Source organism: Hylaeus anthracinus, unplaced genomic scaffold, assembly GCF_026225885.1.
Source record: "Hylaeus anthracinus isolate JK02 unplaced genomic scaffold, UHH_iyHylAnth1.0_haploid 11982, whole genome shotgun sequence".
Taxonomy (NCBI): domain Eukaryota; kingdom Metazoa; phylum Arthropoda; class Insecta; order Hymenoptera; family Colletidae; genus Hylaeus; species Hylaeus anthracinus.
In genome coordinates, this window is record NW_026534330.1 from 6,890,395 (window position 1) to 6,917,217 (window position 26,823).

General features: G+C 39.3%; 2 protein-coding genes across 5 annotated transcripts in view; both read right to left on the reverse strand.

The window, feature by feature from the left end:
* Positions 1-14,504, reverse strand: part of LOC128886341 (SAM and SH3 domain-containing protein 1-like) — a 319,040-nt gene extending 304,536 nt beyond the window's left edge. For 2 of the 4 annotated variants that reach the window (XM_054141140.1, XM_054141141.1), the window contains exon 1: positions 10,926-14,504. In XM_054141140.1, the coding sequence (XP_053997115.1) occupies positions 10,926-11,423 (498 nt within the window). In that variant the 5' untranslated portion in view covers positions 11,424-14,504. The remainder of the gene's footprint in view (positions 1-10,925) is intronic. The other 2 variants (XM_054141138.1, XM_054141139.1) reach the window with 2 other exon arrangements.
* An 8,776-nt stretch (positions 14,505-23,280) lies between these two features.
* Positions 23,281-24,742, reverse strand: LOC128885909 (nuclear pore complex protein Nup58-like). The gene has a single exon (XM_054140274.1). The coding sequence runs from the start codon at positions 24,716-24,718 to the stop codon at positions 23,843-23,845; it is 876 nt and encodes a 291-aa protein (XP_053996249.1). The 5' UTR covers positions 24,719-24,742; the 3' UTR covers positions 23,281-23,842.
* Between the last annotated feature and the right edge of the window lie 2,081 nt (positions 24,743-26,823).

Consider the following 26,823-nt stretch of genomic DNA (forward strand, 5'->3'; position numbering starts at 1 on the left):
TGTTAGCAGACTCGCGCTTCTGTACTCACAACTCTCTCTCAACTGAAACAAACAACACAGATTTACCAGTACACCCGTACCCAGGCACACAGAGAATCCAAACTATCACGAGTTATCGAACTCCAACACAACAAAACACACCCATTGTCAGAAACAAAAGAATTGTCCAATCGAATTACCGGATTGGGAATTCGAATCCGTATTTTTCGCTTGTTCGGCGACTCTTTCGGCCAATTAAGCTATCCTTGCCATCGAGGCAATTTCTTGCAGTGTCTGTTATTTCCTTTCGGCAATTACTGTGCGTTTATTTCCTGGAAGATGTCGTTGCTTGGTTCTCGCATTCAAATTTCAAAGAAATAATTGCAGAGTGGGTTGCAAGAATGTGCAATTGGGAGACCCATTCTAGCAATTGAAAACTACGAGTGTCTATACAGTTGGGAAGAAATACTGTAAGAGGTGATACTAATGCAAGAATCTATTTTGTGATGTCGTGAGTTTATACTAAATTGCAGGCGTGTAATGAATATATGAAAATTGTGAGAAGAATCCTGCTTGCAGTGGCGTTCATGTTATTTTATTTTAATTTCTTTACATTAATTTCTTTTTCAAACCTATGTTTAACTTTACCAATTTAGAATATATGTAGATTAAACCTTTCCTCCTAATCATACAAGACTGACGATGAACATATTAGATATTTTATTAGTGTCCTATTTATACGACATTCCGGCAACCTGATCTGATGAAAATAATCTGTACTTAATGTCCGTAATCGAGCACTTCAAACCTCGTCTTGGAGAACTTTCGAAACAGTCGTTAAATCGTTACCTTCGATTTCCACAGACTCGTGTGCACCGAGAGAAGAGCGACAGAAACGAGGAGAAGGAGGATATTACGTGGAATCCTCCAGCAGGAACATCCTCTCCACGCATTTGCGTTCCTAATCTAAGTAGATCATTGCATCACTGTAAGATTTCGCCGCTACAGCTCTGGAAATACCAACTTACTCATTAGAACCTCCAGAACTAATGGTATTCTTGAATGGATTATAGAATGTCAGTGGTACTTGGCTGCGTGCACATTAATTAATACGCAACGATCAACGCTGACTCTCTATTGCAACAATTTCAATTTACGTTTAGAATAAAAATTAAGTGAGTGAGTTTTATTTGTAAGGGTGTGAAGTTGTATAACTTGACTATCATACTTAATGTACCAGTCTTGTGTTTCTTCGTTCATTATTTGATTCTTGGTTTACATTACTTTGCATTCACATACTTCTGTGTGGGGGTGTATCTCTCTTCATAATTCTCTAGAATCCACATTAAGGATAAATTTGGGGATTGGAAACCACTGACCCCTCTATAGCCAGGTACCTCAGGATTGTAAAACCCGTAGCTACAGCCCCTGAGAGCAATAAGAAATTGATATATATCCAATGAATATATCCAATGTATCCAATGAGTAACTGAGGTTTTTCTGTACATATTTTCATTTTTATGATGTAGATCTTTTTATGACATACTTTTTGTATGTGCTAATAAAGTAAATACTGCCAATATGTTTGTCCCAAAATCTGTTTCGTAAATCTGTTGCAAATCTGTGTTATTAACCTAAATATGTATTAGCGAATTAATTATTATTCGATCCAGACGACAAGTATCTGAATAAGTGAAGCCATCAACCTGATTTGAAATCATTTGCAAATTCTGTGCAATGTTTTCAGTTAACATCACAGGAATTGTTTCTACTCTTCCCCATTGTTATGCATCGTAGAATTAATTCACTGCCAGCTTGAACGTCAAAAGAAATCAAATTTATTTTAATTTGATATTTGTTTATAGAACATTTTGACACTGTATTCCGTACGCCAGTAAATAGTCGATAAAATACGGCTTTGTCAATTCGCCAGAACCTTTGTTCCCATTGATCGGCTTATCATTTAATGGTGACACCAGTTGAACACGCTGCAAAAGAATTCTCATTATCTTCACTTCCCAGCAAATGCCTGTCATCGAAGAAATATTTTCCAATAATTTCGATAAAAATTGGCTTTAGTCATGCCTCGTGAATCGTGCAACCTACATTATTCCGCGTTGTCATAAAGCTTGCGAAACACTCACGAGGTGAACCTATGGCTTAACGCTTCAGGGACTTTTAATCAATCCTTAATCTTGAAGAAATTCATAACCTTATACGAAAATAACCTAGATTACACGTCTGCATTAAATCTTGGCGCCCAAGAAAATAGCAAAGGATAAAAATGGAGCTTTATAACAAAAACACTATAGAATTTCGAAGTCTCGAAACTGTACAAATTGCTCTCTGTACAAAGTGCTCTCAAGATTCTGTTGTTCCCTTCGAATAAAATGGAAACACCCTTCGTAGTGTGAAAGACGAATAAATGAATACTCGAATAAGCGTCTGTTGAACCCGTTCGATTCGCCCTGATCCGCGCAAATACTTCGTTGTTTGTTTGAGTCGTTCGATCAAATGGCCCAAACGACGGTTGGAAACAAGACTTCATTGGAAAGGAAACAGTATCGTCAAGATGGACAGTGACGGCAACGTTGAAGGGAAGAACAAACGAAGGGTGAAGAGAGGTTGGGAAAGGAGGGAAGTAACACAAAGAGGGTCCTTCGTTCAGACTTTTACTCTCATCATGGATATTCAGATGCATCTGTATCTCTGGTAAACGTATACATGCTCGATTTACACTCGTGTGCGTCTGTGTGTACGTGTTACGTGCGCGAATGAGGCAGCGTAATCCTATCCTCATCTCCGTTTCCCCTGTGTCTCGCGCCGGCCCACAGAATCCTTGTATGTGCACTACTTCACGGCTGGATTACCATAGGAACGCGGCAGAATGACAGCACAGATGTTAAACATTTTTCAGGGGCTCGCAGCGAAGCTTGTCTCATTCTCGTGAACCGGAATAAAAATGAGAGAATAACAATGAAATGTGTACGGAAAGCGTTACAGATGATAAGACAGGGAAAAAAAGTATTTTTAGTAACCCAGTTCCAGCAACCTAACCTAGAACGAATTCCAATTAAAGCAATGGAACGCATAACGTTATTAGAATAGGTTCTTTGTCAATCAGTAGATGAATAGTCAATAGAATAGAGATGTTTCTTCGAGACAATCTGTTGTATGATTTCGTAAGAGATAATAATTATTTCGTGCATCGTTGTATGTATTTGTTGGATAATTTGTTAAAAACAAAAAAACAAATTTCATCTGTCTAGGTAATTATGTAAATAATTATTCAGTAACAACTAAGGTATTCCAATCATTCGTGAGTCATAAATCATTGCTGCCGATATAAGAATTGCCAATGTTCCATTGTGATACATTGCAGCAGGCAACTTCATTAACGTTTGAATGATCGTATCTTTTCACAGATACAATGTTTCGTTCTTTCGTAAAAAAAAAAAACGATGAAAATAAGAAAGGGATACGGGAGAGTTGTAAAGATATCAGCATCAAGAGAGGGAATCTTATCGTTGAATTGAGAAAAGAAACAGTCGCCGAAGCAAGAAAGCGAAAACGGAGAGACTAAAGGTAGGATTGTTAATGGCTTTTATTGCGAAAACTAAGAATATTTTACTGTTCCAACGATGGATTGCATTAAACATTCACGATTTTTCTGATCACCTTCACGAACGACATAGTATGTATATTGTGCAAGGAAATAATTTAATACAGTCAGAGAAACAGTCATTGTGGAAATGGCAGTTTAATTTATACGATGTAAATATTTTCATTAGATACTCACCGAGAATACCGCTTTCATAATAAATTGCTCTACGTCATGAAAAATAAAGAAACACGTGTTTAGAGCCTAAAAAAATTCCCTTAAATTACCAGTGCAGAATCATAGTTTTCTTCGCGAACACTTGCATTTAAAGACGACGTTGAATTTAAACGCAGCTAAAGTCGCAAGACTGAGAAAGCATTCGTATTCGAGCTAAATTCAATTCCGTTTACCGACTTGTAATCAAGATTAGAGTTCACCGTTCGAAGCCAGGGGAACCGTTTCCAGAACGATCCAACAGCTTCGATAAACACAACTATCTTCGATCAATTACGCAGCATTGTCGTCGCGTAAAGTATAATGTTTGCCGTTCCACGCTTTCTAAGACATCCTCCCCGTTCTCCTTTTTGGAATAAGAGAATCTCTTTCGCCGCGTTTGATATTTCATTGAAACGTGCTCGACCAGTCGCCCCGTGGAAGGTAGAACGAGTCGGAAAGGAACGGAGAAGAGAATGAACGGTTCGGGAAGAGCTGTGACGGGGTTGGCTAAGGGATATCGATTGAACATTCGTTCAAATATTTAAACGCTATTACCGCCAGTCTGCGTACAGTTGTACCATACGAAGAACTTGGCCGCTGTACTACTCTCCCCTGAAATATCAGAAACCCACTTGATGGATCATTTGGTAATCATTTGCGGCCGAGAATTCAACCGCACGAACATGCCGTGATCGTGTCAAGATCGCGAAATTATAGATCCAAAATGCCCAGTTATGTCAATATATTATCGTTGGACCAATTAATGACCGAAAAAGGTACATATCAACATTAATGGATATGCAAGAAGCACTAGCAGATTCTACTATACTCTATTACAGGGTAATTAATTAAATTAAGTATATATACTACTGGAGTGAATCGTAAAATCATTCTAGTAGCCCTGCTTGCACACGTTTGCTGACTGTTTTCTATAAGAATTCTTAGCCTAACGTAGCCCTACAAATAAACATGTTTTCCCCTCATCACCAAGAAATTAAAAAATTACATACAATTTTTTGCCTCTTTTAATGAGAAAAAAAGGTACAAACGTGCTAAATAGAGAATTCATCATACATATAAAATTGCGTACAACATATAATAATTAAAAAGATAACCCTTTCAACGCTAAAGTGTGAAGGGCCAGGAACCACGTAGTGTGGAAGTCACATACTGGTAACTGTTGGGCATATTCATAGCACACGATGATCAACTCAACGCTTCCACGCGTCTGCACCGCACAGGTTAACCCGTAACTGGCACACCTGTGTCCTGAGGACCCAGGAGAAATTATTTTTTCCTACCACACAGTAATGGGTTATTGTACCGAGCTGGCCTATTTGGTATTTCATAACTCCTAGCTGGCTTTGAGCTTGTGATGTGCAGGTCCCCATGGACCCATGTGTGCTGTTAAAGTTTTTTTTTTATGGCTTGATTCCTCCACTTTGATTCGTTGTTCCGAGGTTTCTTGTTCCTTTGAGGGCTACGACACGCTGATACTTAAGGCTTTGCAATTTATTCGTTAAGGTACTTTTTATGAATTATAGGATCTATCAGCAAAAGAATAATAAATTCTAGCAATGGGAGACAGGAATTAATTATGAAGGTTAATTTGTATTTTCTAGCAAATGCTATGTTCCTCCTCGAAGAAAAAACTATTCCGTATCATATGTACTAGATTCACTGTTCTCATGAGCCATGATATAGACGCAATTTATTTAGAACTTATCCCATTTAGTGTCGACAGTACTGACACTCTATATAACCAAAAATTTATATTTAAAAGAGATAGAAAATCTATTTCCATATCATTCAAGATTTGGTCCAACACCTCGTGGAGAATCATTAAATTTTTAAAATTAATGTGCAAACATTCATTCCAAATAACCTACAGACTCTTTCTCCTATCCCATCTAGCCCATGTCTGCTCCAAAATAAATACCTCAGCTCCACCCACATCGAAAGTGTTAACCATGAGATTTCACCGGCGTACAGGTTAATAAGGTTGCTCGTCCCATCGTCAAGGATCGAGACTCGTAGAATGCAATCGAAACGCTGAAACCACGTTACACGATCATCAAGGTCAACCTCCCGTCCAAAGGAAGACCCGGTTTCCAGCGGAGCTAAAATTTTCTTCGAATGTTTCACGCGTTTCGATGCAATATTCACGACGTGTTTACTCGTCGCGCCCATAAACGAGCAGCTGAACAAATAAATAGGCGCGCACTGGCGCTGATTGTATCGCGGGTACCGTAATTGGCTACGCGGTCCCTATGCTTGGAATGTTGATTGGCCAGATACGCGAATCGAGTTCGCCCTACAAATCGGACCTTCCGGATTGAGCCAATAAATACGAAAGTATGCGCGTCCGAGCCGGAGGTGGTAAGTATCATTTTGACGAAGGTCGATCCGTTCGCGAGCCACGATCGACCACGCATGCGCACATACGTACCGAAAACGCGTGTATCGCGCACGGAGGGGTAAAAAGGAGCAAGTGACGACCGGGACCACCGTGCTCTGAGAGAGAAGGGCCATTTTTATTACCTTTTTCTTGAGCCGCGATCAGTTGCGTGCAAGTATGCGTGCGCACGGAAGAGGCAGGCGCACGCTAGGTTTCTTAATACGGTGGAAAATACGCATTCGCGATGATCGTCGTTATTAAATTTGAAATGGAGTACTGGATAGCGTAATCTTCCTTTTGCGAGTCGATATCGTTAAATGATTATGTGGGTTTATTAGGTATAGGAGTTAATTCAATTTTATTCGAGAAACATGATTTAAAAAATAAATGAGACACAAGTTGCAGGGAAGAGGAGTGTCTACAACTTACTTATGAATTTTCAGTTGAATAAATTTTTGTTTAGTTAATATTCAGTGGCAGTTGTGAATGAAAAACTTCAACCAATCTACCACTGAAGTTTATTTTTATTGGATCTTACTTGTTTCATGGCACGAAAGTCCACTCATTAACAATAAACATAAGATAAAGTGAACTATAACTGTGCACGATAATTCTACAGGAAATATGACTGGGCATTAATCACGGTCAACTCTTTGAAATCCTATTTAGCTTATGAACCATTTTTTTCTCTTTATCTTCTTTCGTACCCCTGTTACTTATAAAACAATCCCGCGATAACGCGAATCTGGAGATAATCGCCCTTAACCCGCTAATTCCTAGACTTTTTCGCGCTGTAATTTGCACATTGGCCAACTGGTTTATCGATCAGCCCCACCATCAGAAGTGAGTTATACGAGTTGGTAATTTCATTAATAGCCCGACGGTAAATACTGTTTTTTATAGCTACGGATCGTAAAACCCTACCCGCGTAAAATGTTCAAATTCTTCGAACGAGCTTCAATAAGTTCGACATTAATCTTGCGTATAACCGGTGTGCTTAATAGTTCAGTCGTATTAAACGTTTTGGTTAGAAGTTAGGTAATTAGACATTTGAAAAATGATGCACGGTTTTCTGGTTCTCGAATATCAGAAATTGATAAATATTGCTCTGAAACTTACGTGGATTGCAGGATATATATGATGGGAAAAGCATGCTAAATTTCAGCTAAATATTCTTTTATCTTTCCCATTTAATCGATATCAGCTCCAAAGTAAATACCCTAGTCTCACACATGCCTATATACACATGTTTCTTTTTAACTCACACCAATGCATCATATCGTTACATTAACCTACGTATAATTCCAACAATTACCGAATCAAATAAATAATATCATTACAGTATTTTAAGGAAATCTCTTTCCTACAACCTAATTCGATTAAAGGATAATTTGTCGCGTCCCGCTCGAATTAAAATTTAGAAACTAATGGGCCGGAGAGAGTCCGCGGTGTAAAATGTATCACACGTACCCGTAAATTTCCCCGGATCCAGGTCCAATCGCAATTCCCGCGTAATTTACTGTCTCCGCAAGAGGTGGCCTTTTATCATTCAAATTCGACGCCAGTCGCGATTTGTATAAGCGCCACCTTCGCCAATAAGTTAAGCACCGTGACTATAAACCGGTGAAATAAGAGCCACGACGTAAACGTCGGGGGCCGTAATGTCGCGGCACGAATGTAAATAACGGCGAGACTTATACCACCCCCGGGATAAAACCACCCAGAGGCCTCCCAATATAAGGCGTCTATCTATCCATCTGCATTCAGCTCGACCCGCTCGCTAATTAACGCAACGCGGATACGGGGGAAGACGCCGTCGTCGCGGCGTTGCGCGAATCATTAACGACGACACCGAACTTCGCAGGTTGTTTCGAACTCGATGAACCGACCAGGCTTTACATTCGTCGCGATCATGTGTGGCTACATGGCAGCGAATAGGCGACAATAACGGGATTATAATTAGCGATTCACTGAACCTCTCGAGGATTGAATTTTAAATGAATTTCTTTGCTCTAAACGAATACACACAAACCAAAGCAAATCTTTATCTGTAAATCGATTTTAGCATACAAAAGTGCTGGCTTACTTTATCATGGGATAAGTAATGATAACTTTGATATAAAAGCAAACGTATACATTTGTGTCGATGTGTCTCAAGAGGTTAAATCTTTCAGCCTTGAATCTAAGTGAATATTTTTGTAAATATTTTGATTTACATGTAACTAAGTAGGCTTGTGAGTAGTATTACATAAATATAATTATCTCTAACCCTTTGGAGATGTATGTCATCTATGGGACATTACTAGTTTTATTATTTTTAATTTAAAAGTATAATGGATAAAATATTAATGGACTTTAACTCCGTTCATAAAGTATTACGACAGTAATGAGCAAGGATGGTTAAAATTAAACTAAATCATAATTATACGTTCGCTTAGCAATTTGTTTCGCTCTGCGTACACAATTACGATTTCGTAGGGAACATCGAACAATAAACTATGGGTCCTTTCGCACTTTTTCGCGCTTGTAATTAACTCGGAGAACGCCCCCTTCTGCCGCGCCATGAAATGCAAATTCGCCCTATTATTTTGGCGTCAGCACTTTTCCTGTACATTACATTGATCACAATGCCGAATTAACGATACGTAGGAATTTTACATTTCCTAATATATAATTAGTTGGCGTGTAGTTTATAATTCTATAATGTGCGGTGTAATTATGTCTTATTTCGTTTCAATCGAGTTCATTTATCTATTACCATTTGGTTAATTTCATAGAAACGGTTAACCTTTACTTTTAAAAATCCTACTGGATTATTTCAGATATTGCAATGTACAGATAATATAGTAGAATTGTTGTTTGCTTTCGTTTATGTTAAAGAAAATACCAATCTTCGATGGTAAATTAGAAATTAAAAGATAATTAAATATATTCCTTAAATGACACTACTTTAGATGGAAATTATAAAAGGTTAGAAAAGAGAACGTCCATGCACCCTTCCGCTTTCGTAAGGACGCCGCGTAAGGTGAATTAAGGGTTAATTCTACAAAGCTACGTGAGTGAATAAACTTTATAAAGAACAATTTTAGCGGGCCTCTATGCCCTCTATGTATGCATAGTGCAAAGCTGCCAGGGGTATCGAAATTCCAATATCAAAAATTCTGGAAGCACGTGAGCACTTGGAGAAGGTTACGTTTGGCATACCTAAAATTTTCAATATTATTTTTCTCGATATCGACGTCTTGCATGAACGACATACATTCCATATTTTGAACAGATTTTTGGGAAAGAACTATATCGTTATCCATTTTACGAAATGTTTGTATTATTACATACTGTTCTTGAAGGAAAAGAAAATAATAATTGAAAAAAAATAAATAAATAAACGTTTCCAAATGCGCACAAAAGAAGTTCTCAGTATGTTAGTTGTTCACATCCTGTAACATTTTAAGTACAGTTCCATGTATATGTCAATTAAGAAACGAATATTTTATGCTAAAAAAATGTTTCTGAAATTTGATGCTTTTTTCACGAACTTATTGGATTCTTTTATCACACTAGTATGCTTTTTATCTGATGGAATAAGACAAATACCTTGGGGAATATATTTTTTTCTTGGCCGGAAACGTAGTCTCTTAATAAAATCCCCACTAATTATGTCATAGGATTTGATAAGATACACGCAAAATATGCGATTTCGCAGCGCTATTTGTCTTATCTCGAGTGGTGGTTAATGTAACGAAATAATGAATCACAGGATTACACCTGTGCTCTCGGGGCGTGTCTCTCGAGGCTTACAAGTTTTCTGCATTATCTTCAGTTATCAAGGACCTATAACTCGGACAGTTATTCCAAGGTCTGACAATTCGATTCGTAATTTAATTAAATATACTTCTCTAATTAATTCCTAGTAGTTGTGTACTTTCTTCACATCCTAGATCGAAGTGCATTCAATTGATACACGTATATGTGATGCTCTAACTAGTCTTGACTTTTTCTTGAATTCTTTAAATTGTCCTATATTTTGAAATTAAAGTGCAGTATCCTTAAATTTACCCTGCTAAAGGTGTTCGCATTCAAAGATTAATAAATTAAGTACGATTTAAAATAATTGATCGTAATACGTGTTATTAAATTCGTTGACTTTGGTCATAATCTTGCTTAAATGTAAGAAATGTGCCACGAAACATCAATTCTTAAAATATTTAACTTTATTTTCTTTACAATTCTAAACTGTATTTGTGAGTAATGTGATCCTTTCACAAGTAGTTTAAATAAATTCAATTTTTCGAAAGGTTGAATTCTATCTACCACAATCAACTATTTTCAATCCTACTTACTTTATTATAGTTTTAAACTCAAAGACCAAAAAATCAATTGCAGTGTCCTAGAGTTCTCAACAAAACTATATGCAAAATATCATCTTCAAAAGAATTCCTGCGCATTCTAATCTGGACTGTCGTTGAGTAACTATACATCCAACCACTGTTACTCCATTCCGAGGAACAAAATATGGTAGATATCTCGAAGGATAATAAACGTCCGCAAATTTCGCGTCGTTCATCTTGCGGGGGCCCTTCCGTGCGCAATCTTCTCCTTATAAATTTTTTACCACGGCGTCTTACTTAGGAAGATAAATGACCTATTCCTCTTAAACGTACCCAGCCAAGGATACGGAGAGGAAGCGAGTGAAATTACGAATAAACAAAGGACAAGGCAAACGGGGTTTACCGGTGTTGTGTAGGGTTGACAGGCCAGCCTGATGCCGTCGTGTCTCAGCCTCTCCTGCAGCAGCATCCTCAACTGCATCCTCGGGATTCTGACGAGCTCCGCCTTCCCCTCCTCGTATTCGTCCGCGAACTTGGTTAATTCCTGACCACCACTGGAGGAGCTGGCGGTCGGCGAGGCCCTCTGCACCTCTTTATCACTGGGTGGTCTCTCGGAGGATGTCCTCGAGGACTTGGAGCTGACGTTGTCGCACAGGCAGTCGTTGCTCTCCTCCAGCGTAAAGTAAACGCTCGCAGCTCCCTCCTCTCGGAGGGTCTTCACCGATTGGAGCAATCGCGCGCGATGGGTCTGGTTGAACACCCCTATCGCGTCCAGATCGGGATCGCCGATCTGTTTGCAGATCTCAAGGTCGTCGTAGCCATTATCGATGAAAGACTCGGAGTACTGGCCAAGGTGGAGCGAGCGCAACCACTCGACCACTATATTGCTGGCGATCGTCATGTTCGCGACTTTTCGATGATCCTCGAGAAACGCACCCTGTCCCTTCAACCTTCGAGCGACCCTTTCCCTTGTCTCTTGACCCCTTAGGCGCTTCGTCCCTCAACTGCACGCCGCGACATCTTCGAATTGACGTCCCTTCAACGATTTCAGGGCCGAATCAAGGCATGGGCTGCTGGAGCTGCTTGCCTAGGGGCCAGCTGGGGACCTTACAATTTAACGATGATTTGTATTCCACGAAATTACGCTAGGAGTTACAATTGTTATCGTTTTTTCGCGGTTGCAGAAGGAAATTTAACTTGTCGAGGTCGGTCTTCCTGGAAACATCACTGAGGCCTGTGAGTAGTGGGTAGTCTGATGGAATCTTACAATTTGTCGATGACGTATGTTTCAGGAATTTACTCGAAATGGAGTTGCAGGAGTATATTTAATTCTTCGACTTGGGTTCTTCTGGAAACATCACTTAGGGACCAATGTCTCTAGTTCTAAGGGCCAGATGGAGAACTTACAATTTACCCGCTTGAATTATAATCCTTTGACTTACAAAATTAATTTTAATTCATCGACTTGTTTCCTTCTGGAAGTATCACTGGAGTAGCTGTCCAATGTCTAGTCCCAGGAGTCTGATGGATGATGAACTCCAGAAAACCCAAAGAGTTTGAATTGTACTCCTTAGGCTCGCGAAAGTAATTTCAAATCTTGCTTGACTTGTTTCCTTTTTAAGGAAATCTTACAATTTACCAATGACTCGAATTCCAGGAAATTAAATAAAGAGTTTGAATTCTAAGTCTCGTAAAAGTAAATTTAATTCCTGCGCGACTTGTTTTCTTCTGGAAACATCAGTAGAGTACTGACCGATGCCTGTAATCCTAGGGCCCAGTCGAAGAACTTACTATTTACCAATAACGTATACTCCAGAAATTTACCAGAGAGTCTATTGGAGTTGCAAAAGTAATTTTAAATCCTGCTCGACTTGTTTCCTTCTAGAAGCATCACTGGTAAACGTGACCAATGACTCAAGTCCCAGGGGCCAGTCGGAAACCTCACGATGTATGTTTCAGAGAAGTTTCCGAGAAATTTCAAATGTCACGAGGCTCGTACGAGTAAATAGTACTTTTCCGAGACTTTTCTCTAGAAAAGATCACCGGAGGTTCTCAGTGTCGGCTAGCAGTCCACGAAATCTGGACCCGTCGGTGCATGTGATGCTTCCTATTCGATTTGGAGCGAAATCTCTCTCTGAGAGATCCGCGTTCGATTGGTTTTTCCTGTAATGGGCGGCACCTCGATTAACGGCTCCTTCGAGAATACCGATAGACGATTGGAGGGGTGCTGGTCACGTTCGATCTTCGACGGTGCTCTAGCTCATTACGAGACGCGAACTGGCCCCAATGCGTCGATACGATCTCCTGGACGCTAACCCAGCCACTTGGTTAGCTGGAACTCGATGCACAGGTAGGAATTAACCCTTCGATCGTTATCTGCGCCTACGGATACAATGGAACAGTTCGCTGCGAGCGGTGACCGCCTATGGGCGTTCGGAGTGCGTGTATATTCGATATATAGAAATGTTCTCCGCGCGTCGTGCTACGTTTTGCCTCCAAACGATCGAAAGTCGATGGGTTCGAACGAAGAACGCGATTAATCGCACTCCGTGTCTCTGTCCTGATCTATTTCACGAAGCACTGCGAAGTACGAGCGTGGATAACCGATGGAGGGAGGCCAATCATTCCAAACGCGATCGAAACTACTGCTCGTACACGTGTCTCGATAAACGTACTACCATCTGTGCCAGGGGCCAGCGAATTAGAACCTGCCACTGCTTCTGTCCGCGCACTCACACATATATATATATACACACACAACCACGTGAAATTAATTTTTGATCCGCCACTTCGCCCGTACCTGCTCCTCCGCTTTAAAAGTAAAAACTTTTAAAGGTCCAGGGTCAACGCACCGGCAACAAGAAAGAAAGGAGATCTCTCGAGTCTCGGTTAAAGATCTTAATTGTTCTGACGAGGACACGTCGAACAGATTCGTTACTATCGTAAACGCGTCGGTTTCTTTCAGTCGTGCACAAGAAATTTTCTCGTCGTAATCTTGTCACCAACAGTTCGCTCCGATTCCAAGGTATTAGAATTCTGATATGTACACCTTGGCGTGTTTTTATTCCCGTGACCTTGAGATTCGGAGTAAAATCGAGCTCCTCGAGGCAATCTCCAGTACTTTGGTCGATTTTGCTGAGATTCGGCTTGGTAAACGAAGAATCGAAGTATCGGTAGATTTCGTTTTGATTTTCACGCGGATTTCTTCCGCCTTTTCGCGATGAAAGCAAGGATTTTCGCTGGTACCTCCGCGTCACTCTTATGGGACATGCCTAAAAAGTTGACGAAGAGTACACGAGATTATACATCCATCCTTACTGGATTATCCGCAGAGCCGAATGTTCCAGCGGAGTAATTACTATCGAAAACGGAGTTGGTTCGTTATTTCGGTATTTTTTATTCTCAAAGTCACCGGTACTTTTAAGTTCTTAATGTCTCGAACACGAATACGCAGAGATTTCAAACTCTACGTAATATATTATAATAACAAAATTCGATGGATCTCTTTTCAGGTAGATCGCCCCAAAATTCGTAATTGCTCCGAAAAACGAACGTGCTCCGATCAGAGAGCAGTTTCGTATAGACACCGTCGTCACTGCCGTTTCTATGACCAGTATCACTGAACGAACAACCTGTGTCAGAAAATCCCCGGTCTAGATCGCTTTATGACAGAAAAAACGAGCGGAACCGCGGACAGAAGCAGCGGCCCGGATCGTTCGTGCCGGCAATGAAAGCGTAACCTTGAAACCCTCCAAAAGAGCAAAGACCAACACGGCACGGAGCACGCGGTCCACGAGCTGCTCCGATTTTCCCCGTACTACGATCGGTCTCTGTGACCAATCGTCTGGCTTGATTGACCACGCCAGGCGACGACAATCTCTTCGATACGGATTCACTGAACTCACATCGCTCCGTAATCACAGCAAACAAAGCGTCATTCGTGCTCGTACGTACGCGGCACACGGCACTACGGCACAACACGACCGCGACGCGGCACACGGCTCGACTGACAAGAGATCTTCGCCAGAGGGAGCTCCACTCGTCTTCTCTACGTTCCGTTAACCCCCACCCTCGATCGCGTATTCCCCCACCGAAAGGACTGGTTTCATCCCCTCCAACGGCGGGGAGCTACATGGTCCAGCCGAGATCCTGTTGATGCACTCCTACGCCAGGATGCAACAGCCGTGTCCTTCGTCCTCCCTTTCCTTCGGCTCTTTTCTCGTTCACGTTTGTTCTTTCTCTGACTCACGACGCTACCACCTCACCCCCCCCCCCCCTTCCATCACTCCTGTATCTTCCGTGCCCTTTTTCACGAGTTCGACAGGAGTAGATTACGCTGTTTGCGAAACGGTAGAGTTGTTTCCGCGGAAGGAAGATGTTCCAACGGTGTTTGTGTTAGGAAAATTGGGTACACGTTTTTATAGGGGAAAGTTTATGATGTGGGTGGATATGGTGGGGTATGGAGGGGAAGGGGTGAAATGTATCGATAATTTTCTGAAATTGTGTTTTTGGAGTCGTGTGCGAATTTGGGGAGAGACGAGTGTAAGCTTTCGTGATAGTATGCATTTGTTCTGATTTGGAAGGCGAATATGTTTATTAGTCTCGATAGAGAAATAATATGTAGATATTGAGTTACGTGAACGTAAAATAGTAATAAAGACTGGTAAGTAATAGTAGTAAAAAGGTGATTTTAATATTTTCCCCGAGTATAGATTTATTCTTTCTCTTCGTATCATGTAATCGTTATCTGAATTTATTTTAGATTATACCGAAGGGAACTGAAGTTGTTAATTGAAAACGTTTCACAGTTAATTATACCATATATAGGAATTCCAAACTGTATTTACTTATACAGATAAAAAAATCAATAAAGAAATCATTCAAGTGAAATATGTATAGGACGAAAATATTCTAATTCCTATTTCATTATCTCGGCATACATATATAAAGAATTAAATAATCCTCATTACGAATTATACTACATGCATACAAACACAACACAAGATCCTCGCAACCTAAACCCAATTCTCAAATGAAACCTAAAGTAACAATTGAAACACTGAATATTTTAAATGTACAATACTGTTTTATTCGTCATGTGGAATATTATTTGTGGAAACAGGTTATCGATTCACATTAACCACAGCAACCAAATATCCCTTCTACAAAACAATTTAAATGAAATATCGTAATATCATTTCGGTATTTACCAATAAATTCTCTTTATTTTCCAGGAAAAGCAGAAACACCGTACGAATACCTCATTTTCAATTCTTTCGTGCACAATCGTGTACGATAAAGAGAAAACCTAACAAGAAAACGAAAAAGGACGCCAAAGAACGTATAAGTCGACGAATAAAGGCGAGAGTTATTTTCTCGTTTGTGTAACTACGAATACGGGGCAAAAGAAACGCGATTGTTTGAATTTAACGAGCCTAGTGAACAGATAGAGCGGTAAGTTGATTTCAAGTAGCGATGTTCGTGACGTGCACACACCCAGAACGCATTACGCCGGGTTGAAGGAGAGTTAGTATCGATGACTATCTGCGAGCATCGCAATCGGGGTCTTTGGTAGACTCGTGGCATTTATAAATGAACGCCTAACACAAATAGTCTAGGGGCTTACGACTTCGTACGGCAATAATCTATAACATACGACCGCTCAAATGGCTCGCACAATGCTCATGCGCTATTATATTACGTTTAAACAAAATTAAATTGCGTCCAGTGGTGAACGCGTGGAGATCAAATCCAATGTTTTCCACATATCCACATATTTAAATAAATGGCTACGTAATACAACGAAGTAAAAAGAACGTGGGATAAATGTCAGGTTTAATAGAGTTGGAAAACCCATTACTGGGGCTCCATATTTTACAAGATAGTCTATCAAAGTGGTATCTTGTCTAGAAAAACTACAGTATCCATTTAAATAAAAACATCTACTTCAGAAATCTTTGTCACAGCCAATTTACCGAGATCAGATTACAAGAGGTCAAGTTGTTTTACATATACGCGAGCTGAAAATGCAAATAAAGCGCCCAAACGTGAGAAATGTATCCAATTAATTACTAGGTTTACCTATGTGATATTTTTTTAATAAAAGAGAGTCCTTTGCAATGGTCGATAAATTTTTATTTGTATAACCAGTTGAATGAAGATTTATAGGAACAACTTAATACAATTTCTTAATCATATTTTATTCGAATAAATTATTCTTAAAGTGAAAATAGTGAATATACTATTCATAAACAAAACATAGCTAACAGCCTTGTATTAGAATAATAGGGAAATAAGATACATCTAGTGCAAATGTACGTATTCAATATAACGAGTTGATAGCGACAACAGAACTTTGTAAACCTAGACGGTAGACTACCCTATCGCCTTCTATCACTCTCTATGTTACCTGAAATGTTCTCAAACACTGTTGGATATTCGAACAGAACAATACGAACTCGCTAAAGACCGGCCAGAGACTAACTAAAGACTAACTGTTAAATAACTACCGGACTCGCTTTCGCGGCACACAGGTCATCCTGAACTCACCCTTTCACTAATACACGTAGTTACCAGTTCTCGGAGGTGATAATAACGGGCAACGTATAAAGGCGACAATAACTTTTACTGAAAGTTTAAATGTTATCTCCTTCGTGCCAGTATCATATTGAAGTGTATATTATTTCCCTTCTTCGATACAAATGTAATTAACTCTAAAATAAATAGATTTTAAATTCTAATTCTAATTCTAAATTCTAATATATCTTTGTGTATAAAAACATTTAGCGTCCTCAGAAAACAATAGGTCACTGTTTCAAGTAAAAATCGAACCTTGAAACGACTATCTCCTGAAATATAATTAAATACGAGAGGTGTTCGAAACTTTTGTTGGATACACGAGTTAAATAGTTTTCCATCAACGAGGGATAATTGAGGTAATCATTTTCGAATGCCCTACCCAGTGCCTTCATAAGATCACGAATCGTGCGATAACTGACAATGCTGGACACGCAGAACTTTCCTACCGGTTATCGTTGGTATTTATGTGAGTAAAGGTGGAATTAATTGAATGATCCACGCGGACATCCTGTGACGCCAAAGCAGGGAATGACAAGTAGCTCTCGATAACGTGATATGACATCGCGTGCCATGGACACGAAGGACCCCTCGACGCAACCCTCGCTATTTCCTCGCTTTGGTCGAGTAATTTGCTTTTGGGCCGGAGATGAGATCGAAAGACGAGTCACCTGCCAATATATTAACTCGTTTCCGCAATACGGGGAAATTATTACGAGGCGGACAATGGATTTCCTCCGTGTGACACCTTTGATATGCATGCTTACTCAATCATAATGTCAACTAATCTGTCAGATTTTAATCTCGCCGCGGAGAACAGTGTGCGTGGAAACGTACACACAGCTAGTGGAGGAATTTATAGGTATATCACGTTTTAAACCAGTGCTTTCTGCGCCATAACTTTTTGAATAAAAATTTGTTTGCAATGCTTAATTCAAATAATTCAAAAATAAATTGTTCGTATCGATTTTTATAGATTCTCTAAAATGTTATTTAAAGAAAGTCTGTGGCTAAAGCAAATGTTTGCAGAATTGTTGCATTGATACACATATTTTTTGCACTATATGTTACAAATATTGTTGTACAAACAAAAAGCGCGAAAATCGAATTATCATATTAAGAAAATCTTGAATTGAAATGTACCCATGTTTTTTTACATTAAACATTTTTACTCCCTATGTTAAAATGGTTTACGGTTCAATTGCTTAAACAATTTATTTAATTGGTATCAAAATTATCTGTATAATGCACGACAAATTATGAATAATTACTAATGGCCTGTAATTAATGACCAAAATTGGAAATAGAAAGGGGGTAGTTATTATGAGAAATTTTAGTTGAATATGTTTCACCGTTAATTAGAAGTGAGTTTAATTACATGAATAAACACGGGTATAGAATGCATTAGATTTCCTTTAAAATAACGATGTGCATATATTTTAAATTTTGTTTTATGTACTTTAAATATCTTTCTTCCCCGAAGAAAAATTTGTATTTCAGTTCGAATTCAAACGAAATTAAAGTGAATCCATGTTTCAAAACGTATGAGAGTCGAACTTGTTGTTCCTATAACCCATCACAGGCTTACTTGCTCCTTTCATCGATATCTATAAGCTAATGTCAATGTTTTGATTCGCGCAACGCGTGTGGCGTATTTACAGTAAAAACATGTTATTCTGACGAATAGCTACGTAACATTCGTAATTACGGACGTGTTTCTATCTGGTGTAGTTTCAATATTTGTAATATTCCTGATATTCCAAACGAGACATATCTTCAGAGTCTTTAAAGATTGACAATTACGATACATACATTAACCTCTATTCAAAAAGTGATTTAATAATCTTAGCATTATAAATACAGTCGAGGTAATTTATTATACAAATACAATAATAATTAAATACAAAAGAATCACACCACCTCAGAATTAATTTAATTATTCACTTATAACGTTTCTACCATGATGTTTGGTCTTCTTCAGACATAACATTAGAATGCAAAATTGTATTCCAGTAATAAATAACCAAAACGACTAATACATTGCGATTCACATAAGACGTTTATTGGATCGCGCGGATGCTCGTCCACCGTCAGATATTTCTTTCCATAATTGAAATTCCAATTTTCACTCACCAAGTAACGGACCCAAAGTTGTTTATCTTTCATTCGTCGTTCGAAAGTTTTATCACGATAAGAATTTTACCCAGGCTCGACTACCGAGTAGCAGAACATCTTAAGGATGAAAATTAACCGCTGAGTTGCGCGAATACGAGTAGAGAGTATGTTGCGGTTAGCGACGCTTGCGATATGACGATCGTAAATCACGAGTTCGTGGGTCAACATAAAACTTGCCCGAATAGCTAACAGCTGAAGCTTAAGCCAGTGGTCGCTTACAAAAAGTTGATGGGCGCCGCTGGACAAGCGTTATGCGCGTATATCATCCACGTTAACTGCCGATATAAAGTCCAAGCAAAAATTTAGATGCACCATCAACCGTCCCGGCTGTTTCGCCTTACGATATTCACTGCCGTGCAACTTAATGGCCAGTGTGTGTTTCGACGTTGGCGATTATTAATCTTAGACAAAACGTTTTCATTCCGTGTCGTTAACACGTTGCACGTTTACGGTCTGTTGTACGAGCTCGTGTGTCTGCCGGTGTAACAATTATTCAATTATGTTCTACTACATTAGGCTCCGTACCAAAATTCACCACGGGTTTATGTAGAGTGGAAGGAAAATGTGGAGCAGCTTTTTGGAATTGACTCTGCATGCCAAATGGATGAAAAATTTTCATGTACGTGGTTATGTACATTATGTACACCAAGAAAATTGTATACATGTACTCATTGATAAGTGCGGAAATTTATAAATTGAGGGAAATTTGGAGATTTTGGATTTGAGAATTTATTGGAGAAATGTATTTAAAACTTGGTGGATTTATCTTGTTTGCTTTGCAAAGTTACAGAAATTTTTGTTAAATATATACAGTTATAGTATATACAGAGAATTACCTTAAAAAATAATTTCTGGTATGTTCCTCATGATTTCACTAGTACAATTCCGTCAATAATTCATTAAGAACTAAGAATAACGAAGAATATGACAGAAAGTCAGTCGATAATCTACTTTAAATAACAAGCACAGGTGCCTGCAGAACTGTAACCCATCGTACATCAACCAGGTTGCCAGACGTGCTTGCTATTGCGAAACAAGCAGACTATGCTAATTCCTGATGTAAGTTGGGTTACGGTTCTCCAGGCGCATCCGGTGGCATTCCGAAAATTTTATTCTCTCAAAGTTTCCCATAACAGTTCCTTTCTCCCAGTCCCTCGCACTTAGCAGCATCATGACGCCCGTCTTATTTATAAGTTAGGCTCATAAGCTCGCGGTTAGGTCGTGAAACAGATGTTGCCGAACCTGGCTCATTCGTTGTAGCTTAACCAGAGTGTATATACAAATCTTTTATGTAGTTTCTTAGTTTTCTTCCCTTCTATTTTTCATACATGATAATCTACTAAGAAAATAACCAACTAATAACGAATAATAGTTATTATTTAGAACTGAAAGTGACGTAGAAGTTAGAAAGCGGTAAAAAGATAAAGACCTCATCGATTCCATTCCGCAAAAAAAGAGCGACCGAAAGTACTGGATTCCCGAGACAAACGCGTGATCCTGAGAAAAGTGAAAACCGATCCTCAAGTTGGAGATCTAAGTTTGACCAAGGAGTTGTTTGAAGAAGCGAGGAAAGAAGTACATCCTCAGACAATTCGACGTGCAATCAAGGATAATGGATACCGTGGAGGAGTTGCTCGCAAGAAGCTCGACATTCACGGGAACAAACAGAAAGAAGCGTCTAAACTGCGCCAAAGACTACATTACCAAAAACGAAACACGATGGATCGGTGCCATATTTGCTGATGCGTGTAAATACGGCATTCTTGAGCCCAAGGAAAAGGTTATGCGACGAATACCAAATGAGAAACCAGGTGAACTGTGCTTCATTTGAATAATAGGATGAATTTATAAAATAAATCGGCAATATTGTGGCAAAAATGAATATTTAGATATTTTAATAATTAAGTTTTCTAAGCTCTTACGTATCTCTTCACGAATTCTTCAAAAGGATCCTCAAGAATACCTAACACAAGTCATTAAAAATATTTTAACCTTGCAATGTAGAAATATGAATTATTTACATACTGAACATACATAATTTCCCTCGATTTATTTTAAACAATCCATCGAAGCACCTCAGGTTCAAATCTGATAAATACATCCATTTCATTTTTTAAATTCCATACATAACACATGTACCTGTAAAATCACGTAACTTTCTAGTTTCGCTAACGAAAATTTCTAATCGATTAATCGCGCAAGTCGAACTTGCGCATTTATCACACGGAAAAGTGCTTCGCAATTAATTCTAGTTTCACCTGACGTGCTTCGCGCGATAATCTACCACGCATGAATTCGTACAATTCCAACCATGGGCGGAAACTTTCACTTTCTCCGAGTGTAGCTTAAATACTGAGGGTGCTAATGATGCTTTGGAATCCGCGTAATTAAGCAAGGGCCTCGCGAATACATTTGCACTGTCCATAAATCCTTCACGTTAGATAAATGTTTACAATTAGCTTCTACGGGTGCAAGCATTTCAAGTTGCCGATGCCTCTTCCGTTACGGTGATAAAATAACGCCGCGAACTACCCCTTGGTAATCAACATTCATCTATTGCTAGTAATGCGTTTACTCAGCCACCCAAGAAGTTTCTCTCTTAGCGAGCGTCTTAAGGTTATCAAACGCGCCCAAATCATTTTTTCAGCTGAGCGATGATTCCTGTTTCGACGTCTAATCTCGCAGTTTCTTCGTTCGAAGCGAACGTGGAGCTCTCTTCGCTTGGGGCACGAAGTGATATCAAGGACGGCAGCTTAACGACACCGTAACCCCCCCGGGGGGCAACGAACAAAGAACGTACTTCATTTCTGGGAGGAGTGCATAAAGGGTCATCCTCGTAGCCGGAAAAGCTTGGATTAATTCAGAGGCTCGGCGAAAGTCGTAAAATAGTGCGTGACTGCCAGTTTTCCGGCAAAAAGCAGACAGAAGTGCACACGGACGAACGTATTCGGGTATGTGCTTTTGACTGGGGGTTTCGTGAGCGCCGGGTTCGGTGTGATTGTGTGGGTGCACGCGTAAGGATGGTAGAGGGTAACCTCACTGCGGATCATGAAGCGCCAGCGTGCCACGTACGCTTTCTACGACTACAGATACCATTACGAAGATGGCGGCAGCTAACAGAAAAAGTACACAACCCACCGGATTTCTAGGTGGAAATGGAAGGTTAGGTAGGAGAAACAGACGCAGAGGACTTTAGGGTGACATTAAATAATGTGTAACGTGATGTCCGAAGTTGCAAAAAAAGAAACTGAATGGAAAATTAGTATGCCAGAGTACTGAGGACACAACCCTTGGATTTGTGGATAAAAAGAAAGGGTAGGTAGGGAGAAATTGACACGGAGGTCTTCGGGGTGGTATTAAATAATGTATAACGTGGTGTGAGCTAACGGAATTAACCGAATCATGGACAATCTTTACAGTTGACCTAAGACGTAAATTTTTAACCACCTTAGGTTAAATTATATTGAAGTATACCATTCGGATAAATTAATAGAAATGTCAGGCCCAGATTTTATTCATCGGCTGATATTCATGTCCAATGGGGTAGTAGAAACTACCCTCGATATTTTGCGAATGAAATGTTTATATATTTGATATAGAATATCCCAAAAACGAAATGAAACGTATAAAAATGGATTGAATATAAAAAGAGTTTAGTTATTGACGATCCATCACGGAGTTTGAATGAAAATTGAATAAACAGAATAGTTTGGAAGGCTCCAGTTACACCAGGCTCTAATTACTCATCAAAAGTCAAACTTTTTCAAATTCAATATTTTTGTTTTAGCCTTTAGTCACTTAACCTACAGCTTGAATGGTAGCTCCCATCCCTATACTATTAATCCCTTAAGCTACAACCACGTGTGAGGCACGTGGTTGGATATTTGGGCCAAAACTGATTATCACGAACCTGGCCCGTGATGTATTCTTTGGGCCAAATGTAAACATCACATTTTGGTCCCAGATTGTTGGAGTTTAAATCATAGCTTAAGGGGTATATAGTAAGCCACAATAATGTTGCAGAAAATGACAAGAAAGTGAAACTTTTATTATTAAACTTAACAATCATTAAGACAGAAGGAGGAAGCAATTACGATAATTAGAACTCTGGCAAACTTTTTATTCCAACATGTGAAAGAGACATTTTCAATAATGTGTACAAAAATAAATGACAAATACAAAACTCTATTTTACACAACAATAAACAGTGTCAAACCAAAAAAATGTGTATTACAAGTTGAACCTGCAGATTAGGAACACAACATTCCGCCATTCACTACGGTAAAAAAATATATATAAACAATTGTGTCAAATAATCTCCCATATTTCGCTCAAAAGTATTTCCACCCTTCGTAGTTATCGATTCAAATGATTTTTCCAGCCTATTAGGTCCTCGCTTTTAAATATCCAGTTTCATCTGTTTGTATCTATGTACCATCGATTGTTTTCTATTTCTAAATAACCTTTCAACAGCTGTCGACAACCGTTGATCGACAACCGCGAGGTCAGACATGTGATTTTCATATTCATGACCGACCCTTCTTTCACGTAACATCAACAGATTCCAATTTAAATGAGCAATTTCTTCGACGGGACAGGATACGAGTATCCATCGTCGTGTCCTACTTGGACGTCGGAATGTGGAAGACCAAATCCACCGGAGCTGCTTGGCAGGGACCCTAATCCCAACGCAAGTCCACTACCATGGCTAATTGCTGGAACACCATAAGATTTGCTAGGCACACCCAGGGAAAGTCCAACAGGTAGACCTCCAGAAACAACTCCCGAAGGAACTCCGTAGGATTTGCTAGGATAGCTGCCCGATCCTAGCGAAACTCCAACGGCAGGTTCCAAACTTGGCAGACCGTAGGATCCGTGCAGACCTGAAGATCCCAGAGAAACGCCGTGGTCAGACCCAAGAGAAACTGAGTGTCCAACGGATAGGCCCACGGCTGGGACTCCAGCGGAGACACCGCTGTAAACTGGCGCTGAATGGTGATGAGGGACTCCGTAGGTCGAGGCTGGCAGTGAATGATGATAAGAGCCTGCGTAGCTCGGAGCTGGCCCGGAAACAGGAACACCATAAGACGAACCTGGGGCTGACCCGGCGTACGCCGGGGCGCTGATGGATGGGCTCAGCGTTGGACCATGACCGCTGAAGGATGGGACCGACGCTGAGAAGGAGCCACTATAAGATGGAACGCCGACTGGCCCGCTGTATGACGGGACGTGCGCTGGGACACCGTAGGTTGGGGCTGGAACGGGGGCAGCGAACGAGGGACCATGCGCTGGGACACCATAAGTCGGGGCTGGGACTGCGACAGGTTTCGAAACGTACGACGGTACGGGTGGGAGGTAGTTTGCTGATCCAGAGTCGTGACCTCCGAGGAGAGCTCCACGCTTCTCGAGTTTCTTTGCCGATGCGTTGGCAACGGCGGCGATCATCCAGACCGAAAGCAAAGAAACCTGAATGGGAAAACAGGCGATTTGTAGAGATCTATGGATGGAGATGTCTGGTAATGTAATTTGGTGTGTTAGTACTCTGTTACGAGACATTTATAGGACTTTAAATTCCAGTATGTGTAGTAATCTAGTTATAATACTCAATTTTTGGAAATAAAGATGCCTTTTGATATACTTGGTGATAGTATGCAGACGTTAATGTCAGTCGAGATTAACATATGCTAATTTAGAAAGTTCTTTTCTAAAGTGGAGATTTATTTTAAATAAGCAGCTAAAGCGTTAATTACGTTGTTTATACGGGTGGGATTTATTTGGTTGGGAACACTGATGTTTACGAATAAGTACATTTGATTAAAGTGAAGTTTTACAAGAAGAACAAGAAAGAATATAACCAGATGAAAATAACAACTCTTGATTACTAGTTGGACGCTAGACAACGAATGATTTGAATAGTATTTAATGGAGCCTACGACATAATTTACAACGCCATTCATGCCAGATCAAATAAAAAAATAAAAAGAGAACGAAGCAAAAATAATAGGCAAATTTGTCTAACTTTAGATCAATTCGAAAAGTCAATCATAAAAATTTTTGCTTTCAAATTAAGGGACTGAAAGAATTGATATGAGGAAAAATTCAATTACATAGCATTGTAATTGGTCGTTGTATAGTTTGATTTGAAAGATTATGTGATCGATTTATTAGTTACGAATGCCTAAATACTTTTGAATAAAGTTAATAAATGAATAGTCCTGGTAAATGACTAGTAAATGAGTTATATTCGTCTCTGGGAGTTATTCATAATTCAGGTGATACAACTGCTACTTACTACGAAGGCCTTCATGGTGCACGTGCTGCGAGGAGTTGAATCGAAATGTGTTTTAAACGAAAGATTCGACGGTTTTTATACAGCGGCGCCCCACGGCGTCTCCTTTCACTAGAAAGACGCAAAGTTCCCCAAACTTTTCTACTGACGCAAGGGACTACGTTGGGAAGATGCTCGAAGGATGTTCTGTAATTCAGTGTGCTCAGGAAATAGTGTTATTTTCATTCAGCGTAGAAGAGATTCATGGTCAAGTGGCCATCTCGCTTCGTTACTCAAACAACCTGGTATCAAACGCAATTATTTGAACAATTTTTTTCTTTCATTTCTTGCAGACCATTTTTTCTCAGGAATTTTTCTTAGAAGTTTGCATTCGATTTTATATGGTTGTAATTGGATCGCTGTCATTATTAAAAGTAGTATTTTATAATTTCATGTATACATGAATAAAAAAGAAATGTATCGTTTGTCCCTTATTCTATAAATAAAAAGTAGGACGCGAATTGAGATGTGTCTATAAAATGAATATTATTGGCGTTATTTAAACTGTTAGTAATTGAATTGCACGTCCTATAAATTGAGCAACTATGTACAAAGCGATCAATATCCCCAATAATGACGTACTCACCCCGATATCTGGGAAATGTCATTTACATATGTCATGATTGCCCCGACAAATCGAGCTCTTTGTCAATGTAGGTATATTGCGAGGGAAAACATCTACATTGACGACGTGAATTTACAAACGTCTTAATTTCACTAACTTTATAATCGACGATTAAAGAAAATATGTGTCAGTATGTTTATTAATACGAGATTGATTAGAATTAGAATCTATTCACTGTTGAATGGTACGACTCACCGCGTAGTGATAATCATTCAAAGAATTATCGACTTACTGTCATATTATGACTATAAATATGATATAAAATAATTCATAATCGGAAACTTCTAGACATCCGTCTCGATCCATAAATCATTAGTGAAGATTTGACTTGAAGGTATTCATTAAGGTATACTTTCATCAATGAATGATTCATAATACTAGTTTCTCCAAAGTAAAATATTTATTACACTTGCGTTAAATAAATTAAATCATTTTCGTCTAAAGTATTTTTTATTCCTTCAATTAAGAAGTACAACGTAACCCAGACCTTTCACATAACGTAATTTCTCATACTGAACACCCACATTACATTGTGTACTCTCTAATATATTAGAAAGTAACTACTAAGGTACTTCTAAGACTTTATTTACACAGCTC